The sequence below is a fragment of the Triticum dicoccoides genome, chromosome 3A (genome assembly GCF_002162155.2).
Source record: "Triticum dicoccoides isolate Atlit2015 ecotype Zavitan chromosome 3A, WEW_v2.0, whole genome shotgun sequence".
Classification (NCBI taxonomy): Eukaryota; Viridiplantae; Streptophyta; class Magnoliopsida; order Poales; family Poaceae; genus Triticum; species Triticum dicoccoides.
In genome coordinates this window covers 595,189,399-595,197,486 of record NC_041384.1, presented here as the reverse complement: position 1 = coordinate 595,197,486, position 8,088 = coordinate 595,189,399, and the positions used below count along the sequence as shown (strand labels likewise).

Below are 8,088 nucleotides of genomic sequence, written 5' to 3'. Positions count from 1 at the left end.
GGCTTGGCCGGCAAGGGGAGGGGGATTCCCCTCCAATTCGGCCTCCCCTCTCTCCTTTCCATGGGGAGAGGGGTGCCACCTATATTGGGCCCTTGTGGCCCTATATGCTTTCCACCACTTAGCCTTTTAAGGCCCACTAATATTAAATTAAATATAAAGCCTCATAACTAGTATTAGAGTCTTTTATTATTAATTTAACATCATCGAAAACATTTCTCACCTATATATTATTTATCGGATATACCTGGTATTACCGGATAAACTCTGAAACCCTTCCAGTGACCCCGAAACGCTTCTGGTTCCTCTCAAAACTATTTTGAATGTTAGTGAAACTATATGACAAATATATTCGCATTAATACCGTCCTACATACACTCATAAAATCATGATTACCTTAAGCTTGTAACCCTGTAGGTTCGGTAAGTCATAGACATGAACATAACCCCTTTCGTTCAATGACCGATAGCGGAGCCGTGCACGTCCATATCAATCCCTATTAGTACATGAATGACATTCGAGTGAACTTTTGGTTATCATGTGCTATTCTCATTGCTTCGCGATACTTTAGAAAACCCGAGGTGAGATATATCGGTATCCTCTTGAGTCATACACATGTTCACTATACCGGTCTCCTCGTTGCTGGTTTTGTTCTTCTTTCTCGTTGACATGTTCCGGCATCCCCGTGACATTGTTACCTATGTCTGTCTAGACGATGATGGATGTCATCACACCGAGAGGCCATAAGAATATCTCTCCATTCGTCAGAGGAGCAAATGCCACTCTTGAGATATCTAGTCCCTTGTCACACTTTCGGATGAACCTGTAAGTTGTCGTTATGATCGTCGTGTTACATATGGCGTTTAAGCAACCCAAAGTTCATCGTACGGTAAGAAGTGACTCGATACTCTCATGGTCTAAGGAACTAAATCACATGTTAACACTCCATGTTATAACAATTGGCTTCTGACGATTGTATCTCAAAGTATAACAAACAAGTTTGGGTTGATTCAATATGATCGTTCTTCTAACATCATATTCTCAAAGTTTTTTAGGACTATCGTAAAAGTTAACGATATCCTAAGATCCGGAAAACATGATCACAAACAGCACTTGAGCTAGTCTTAGAGGCGAGACTGGAATTTTATTAATACCGTTTATCATTCCAGACGTGCATATGATTTTTTTCACTAAATCACATATTCCAGGATCATAGCAGTTATAGCATAGAATATAAACTCTTAATTATGAATATGGAAATATAATAATATAATATTATTGCCTCTAGGACATATTTCCAACACATAATACATAACAAGTTCCATATTTTGCTCATTATGATTTATAATTGTTGTTTCCCGTATAATAAGTAAGTATTAGAGTCGGCTGATTCTATTGGCAAGATATAACATATATCTACATTTCCTTGCACCATGCTTCACTTACAACTTTAAGAGGTAAATAGCATAGCTATCCGCTGATGATGCTTTCAGTTGTTTAAACCGTATTAGGTGTCTACTTACGTCTCTCCCTCCCTCCCTCCCTTCCTCTCTCTCTCTCTCTCATGGATATTCGTCAAATGGGAGAACAATGGTTGTCCTATATTTTTAAAGAATATATGTTGTGGCTATGCACCTGTTAATAATGCATTGTTTATTATGGATCTGGAATGTACTAATTTGATCTTTAACACTGACGCTAAATGTCTTAAAATGATTGATAAGACAAATACTCCCTCCGATCCATATTAAGTGTCATAGATTTAGTACTTAATAAGTGACAACTAATATGGATCAGAGGGAGTACCACATTTTGTGGCACTGACATCTTGGTCACAACTGAAAGATACGCAAGAAGAAACTTCATAGTCATGGAATTTTGGAGTCTTTGATTTTCAATCATTTGGCAATTGAGCGTCTTGTCTAATGGAAAAAATTACTAAGACGCCATTCGCCGGCCATATGGAAATGCAAGTGACTTATTGGAAATCATACGTACTGATTTCTGTGGTCCAATGAATGTACTAGAGCATAGTGGATTTCTCTACTTTGTAACTTTTACCAATGATTTAAGTCGATATGGGGATATATTTACTTAAGGAGACATAAGTATGAAAAGTTCAAAGAATTTCATAACAAAGTAAAAATCATAGTAACAATAAAAATTAAATTTCCGCGATCAGATCACGGGCAAGAATATTTGGTTTATGAGGTTAGCCGGAATGTTAGATGTTGTGGACTTGTTTAACAACTTACACACCGGAACACCGCAAAGAAATGGTGTGTATGAGAGTCCTAATCGAACCCTATTAGACATGATTCGATCTATGATTTCATTAACGAAACCGTCACTATATTTTCGGAGTTATACTTTAGAACCCGTTGCTTTAACACTAAATAGAGCTCCATCAAAGTTTGTTTAAACGACGCCATATGATAAATGGAATGGGAAGAAACCTAATTTGTTTCCATATGTAAAACATTTAAAAGCAAATAAGGTCGATCCCAAATCAGACAAATGCTACTTTCTAGGTTATCCCAAGAAAACAATGGGGTATTAATTGCACCACCAAACTGAAGGCAAAGTGTTTGTCATGAAAAAAAGAGTACTGAGAAGAATTTCTCATGAAAGAGTGAGTGGGGGGACAATACAACTTGACGAGACTGTAGAATCTTTGACGTCAAATCAAAGGACCGTACTGCCAAAAGTTATTCTGGAGGTCACTCCTGTGACTGAACTGGAAGCAACTACATGTGTTGTAGAAATTTCGGTCAAGACTGTGGCTAAACCACGTAGGACACGAAGAAATGGTTCTCAACCTCTTTGGTATGAAGATGAAATTTTCTTGTGTGAAAATGAAATATTTCTACTAGAAAATGATGAACCTGTGAATTAAAAAGAAGCAACATGGTAGGCCCTGACTACAGGAAATGGCTCAGTGCCATGAAATATGAAATATAATCCATGTACGAGAATCAAGTTTGAAACTTGGTTGATCCTTCAAAGCATGCGAGATCAATAGAATGTAAATGTGCCTATTTATTAAAAAAAAGATGCAAATGGAAATTTGTCCGTCTACAAAGCTCGATTTATCGTAAAAGGTTTTTGAAAAATTCAATGAGTTGACTTCAACGAGATATACTCGCATGTAGGGATGCTTAAGTCTGTTCGAAGGTGAGGACCCCACATGTCGTAGGAGAAAAAATATTCAGATAAGCTAACTGGGAGGGCATGACATTTCGAACGTGTTTTTCGTGCCAGTTTTAGTTGTATTGAGGGTGATAGTTTCTTCATAATAACGTGACATTTTCTGCGAGAACGACAGTTTTGGGCATTCATTTCAGAAAATACGATCATGCTGTTTTGAAGAAACTGCCATCCTTGATCAAATAAATATCATCAAAACGTTTACATATGCCACCCCTCCTAACGAGGGGTCGCCAGATAGGAGGGGTGGCGCACGAACGTGAAAGGATTGTGATCACGAACGTGAAACATGAAACGGCGAGGAGGGGTGGTACGAGTACTGGAGAGCAGACATGCAACAGTGGGCACGATCCGAGGTCGCGTATAGCCGCCTCCACCGCAGCACGTGCAGCATTTCTCAAGATTTGCGCTCGCAAGCAGTCGGCAGCTCCTAGTCAATGGCAGCCACCAGCTGTACCACATCATTCCGCATCGCCAAAAACAAAGCACAACGATTTACCACATCATTCCGATTCGCGTCTCGCTACGTATAGTACGTGCGCGCGCGCACCGTCGGCCCGCCGGCCGGCCAGCCAGAACTCAGATCACTCGAGGTGCAAGTCAACAAGACCGGAGCCGTAGTCAACCTTTGCTCCACGTCAAACTATTCACCAGGCATACGGCAGCCTGTACCAGTAGCAGTACCGGGAGTACAGATCGATATGTGCAAGTAGGAAGAGGCTGGTGTTCCTTCCGTTCCGTGCTGGGGTTTCCGAGGCCAGCGAAGGAGACTTTCAAGCATCGGCATTGGTGTTGAGTGCAGACAAGCAGATGGCCGCCATCTCAAGCAAGCACGACGGTGGACCAAATCCCATCACATCATGCACACACAGTGACACAGGCCATGCCATGCCATGCACACACGCCAAGCTCCACAGCGCACCCTCTGCTGGCCATCCGTCCGAGATGAAACAAACCATCGATCGGTCCAGTGATGGTGTGTAGCTATTCTAATGTAATGCCACCGGGCGTTCCTGGTAGCCTAGCTGCTTTACTGGCTTTGGTTGGAGCTCAACTGGAAGTAGTACGTACGGTCACGACTTACGGGCGAGCTGAATGCAAACCCTGCACGCCAAGGAAAGCCCCTTCCTACTACAGGTTTGTACATTAGCTAGCTAGCTGCCTAGTCATTGACATGATGAAAGAGCCAGCATAGCGGTGCATTACATTACATACATGCATGCCAAGACGCTACTGTGAGACTCTGACAACTGACAACACATACATGTTAGGCAAACACAACAAATTTTCAGAAGTGCAACAAGAAAGAGATAAAATAAAATTAGGGCATGCGTGCGTGCATGCATTTCCTGATCGCTATCGCTACCCGAAAAGAACTACACTTGGTCCAGAAATAAGTCTGTAAGTATTGCGAATTGAGCATGTAGATTCCTTGTGGTGAAACTAGCTCACCAGAGTATACGTCTTCAACTTATACTGGTGGTCGCACTAATGCCTCTATGTTCATTCAGCCGGGGCAGACGTTTCCATCAACAACAAAACGTCTATGACGACTTCGTCAATCTCAAGATATTAAGCCGACTTATTATCTTGAAGATACTCGTACAAGTAGGGAATATGCGTACATAAGTTAATAGGGTGCGTGTATGCGAGCATTGCGATTGTATTTCTAGTATTAAAAAAAGGTCAGCACGTATTTGAGTCAGGAAAGAACACGTTCACCTATATGCACGTGAAGTTCTTGTTTAAATTGAGCCATGCAGGAGAGTGCCTATATATGTTGTCATTTTTCCGTGTTTATATTTCTTTGGCCCGTCCATCAAAATCGCTGCATGCATGAACAAAAATCCTCTATAGTCATTCTAAAAAAAAAAAATCCTTGATTGACGTTTTAGCTTTACTTTTTTTAGGATAGTATACTGTATATGCACATAATACTGCTACATATGGAGTGTAGACATGTATGGATACAGTAACTTGTTATGTCGTTTCCATTGCAATTTCTGTAGGTGCACTAATTTCAATTTGTCATATCAATGTACAGTTCTACTTGGGCAAAAATAACGAATTGCCAAAACAAATCGGTTAGCTAGTGAACAATGATAAAGATGTGACTTAACTAGCTTTAAAAAAAAGATGTGACTTAGCTATCAGAATTGACATGCATGCATTCACAAATGCATGCCATATCGACACCGTGTCAAGCTCATATGTGTCATTTCAGAGCTAATTAGTTAAAAAACTTGATTTTGGCCCCAGTATGATTGTAAACCCTTTTCAGCTTAAAGAAGAATAGATTCAGAAAAATTTGCTCCAGATTCAAAAGGTTGGAGGGAAAATGAAGACACATACTCACATAATGTGAGATCCCCAAACTTTCGATGTTAATTGACCTATGTACAGAGGAGAAGGTGCTGAAAATCTGTAGTGCTGTAGTACTGTTAATCTGTTATGACTCATGAACATGCTGAAAATGCTTCACGCAAATTCGTATCAATCATTGAGAAATTCATGGAATCAAATAGCTAAGGAGAAAACGACGGATCCTATTGAGTGCAAGCTAGCACAACAAAAAAACTAGCGTACTGCTTAACAAAAAGAGCTATGCTATACACACGACAAAAATGGACGACTCATAGACGATGTTTAAAATCCGGCCACACATGCGTGCATACATCAGGCACCAGCCGTTGAATTTCTGTGTCGTGCATGCGTCGGCCAGGAGAATCGTGCATGAAGCAATTTCGTAACAAAAATAACCATGTTGAAATATATACACGCATGCAGATGCAGTGCTAAACACTCATCATAAAAGACAAAGAAAACAAATACTGTCGATTATTCTATTTCTAACTTCTAAGCCTAGCAACTAGTGTCAGTTAAAGTGTGAACTCTAGGTTTTTATTTTACAAATCAACCAAGCAATCACACTGGATGAGTGGACACACACAAGAAATTTATGAGGGCAGATACATCGATCACTGGACAATCTTTTTCTCACCCAAGGTATCCACAGCAGCTATATCTAGTTCTAGAGAAGATACATGTATAGAGAGAGAGTTATACTTGCACATAAAGTTTATTTGGCGAGTTAATTAATCGATTGTGATCTCCATCAATCACCAGAACAGCAAATAAATCCATGCATGTCAACCAAAGTATGCATCATGCTCACTTGTGTCGAGGGAGCTGTAGTCAGTGCTCGACGGCTGTCCGGCAGCGTACGCCGTGGCCGTGGCCGTCGACGGCATTGTGGCCACTTCTTGGCCGGCCTCAGCGACGGACACCACGTCAGCGGTGTGCACCAGCGACGTGGCAGGAGCCCTGAAGCCGCCAGCTGCGGCAGCACTGACGTCGTCGTCGACAATGAGGTGTGCCGCACCGACGCCGACGCCGGCCTGCCGGTATCTGTGCTTGAAGATCTCGGCCCTGACGGCCTGCAGCTCGGCCTCCAGCGCGTTCACCTGCTGCTGCAGCATCGAGATCGCGCCCATGCAGCCGTACACCGGGTCGCGCAGCCGCAGGTTCGCCTCGTACACCAGGCTGCTCGCCGCGTCGGCTCTCTCCGCTTCCGGCACCTCCTGAAACAGCGCGTGACATGCACCGACGTACGCCATTAATTAACACAAAACACGGACGGTGGAATTAACCCCAAAAAAGGAAACCATTAAAATAGTTTGATGGTACCAGGAGCATCTTGGAGACGTTGCTGGCGCCGAAGACCTTGTGGACGGCGGCGAACTTGTGGGGCTCGTGCGGGGAGAAGTAGGGGGCGAAGGGGCACTCGTGCGCGCAGCGCCGGCGGAGGAGCTTGCACGCGGCGCACGGGGTCGCTATGTTCGGGGCGCCGACGATGCCCGGGCCAACGAGGCCTAGGCGGCGCGGGACGTGGTGCTCGGTCGGTGAGACGGCGACTACGACGCCCGCGATGGCAGCGGCGGCGGTGGGGTCAGGCTCTCGCTTGATCTTCTTACCGATCTCGTCGAGTCTCTCCCTGGTGGAAGCCCCGAAGATTAGGGTTTATTTTGGATGGAATTAAGTAGCGGGGATCTCAAAGCGGGCGATGCAGACCCAAGTGCTAAAATTGTGGCCGCAAGAACAGGAAAAGGCACTGCTATCATAGATCTCTCGATAAACCTTTTAGGCAAAAGTCATATATAGATAGAAAAAACACATCTAAATTAGATTCTTCTGACCAGAAAGGATAATGAAATCAAAACAAACAAAGGGAGCCTTTTATTTAAATACAAATCAAGTACAAGCATCGAAGCAGCATGGTTTCTTGAGGGTCTCTTACCTCTCCGTGGACATAGAGGCATGCTCTCCTCGTTTGGGAGACGGAGAGACGGATAACGACACAGGAACAATTGAGAGCGAGGGGGAGGGAGACGGACAGGTAGTAGAGAAGTGTAAAGTTTGGAATTGCGAGGAAGGAAAGAGTGCTTAAAAGGCAAGGCATTAATGAGGGGGATGGGCGTAAAGCATGCACACAATTGGGTAGTAAGTAAATGGGCGAGGGAGGAGGAAGAAATGTTGGCAAGCCAAGCCAAGGAACGTTGACTCGATTAGTTGGCCGGCCCTCCCTCTCTCCCTCGTGCCCCTGCGCCCTAGTGCTTCTGCTCATGTCAAGGGAATGAAAGAAATGCTGTTGAAAACAAGAAGCTGCCTGGGGATCCACTTGACTTGACCATTTTACCTCGGTTACAAATTACAATTCGTACTTCTCTTGTGTATTTGTTTTCTAGCAACTCCGAGTTGTTAGGGCATCTTCAACGGCGACCCGCAAACCTCCCACATGCGTCCGGGCCGTGGACGCCGTCCAACGCGGTTCTGTATCGGCTTACGGCGTGATTCAGACATGTTTTCTCCCGCGAACTGAAGACA

The 8,088-nt window shown here is 43.6% G+C and overlaps 1 protein-coding gene across 1 annotated transcript; it reads right to left on the bottom strand.

Annotated features, from left to right (window-relative positions):
* Window positions 1-6,143: 6,143 nt before the first annotated feature.
* LOC119272247 (LOB domain-containing protein 15-like) lies at window positions 6,144-7,696 on the bottom strand. Its single transcript, XM_037553771.1, has 3 exons — window positions 7,502-7,696; window positions 6,892-7,198; window positions 6,144-6,785 (listed from the first exon to the last, which is right to left on the bottom strand). Exons 1-3 carry the CDS (start codon window positions 7,513-7,515, stop codon window positions 6,354-6,356), a joined length of 753 nt encoding a protein of 250 aa, XP_037409668.1. The 5' UTR covers window positions 7,516-7,696; the 3' UTR covers window positions 6,144-6,353.
* Window positions 7,697-8,088: the final 392 nt, after the last annotated feature.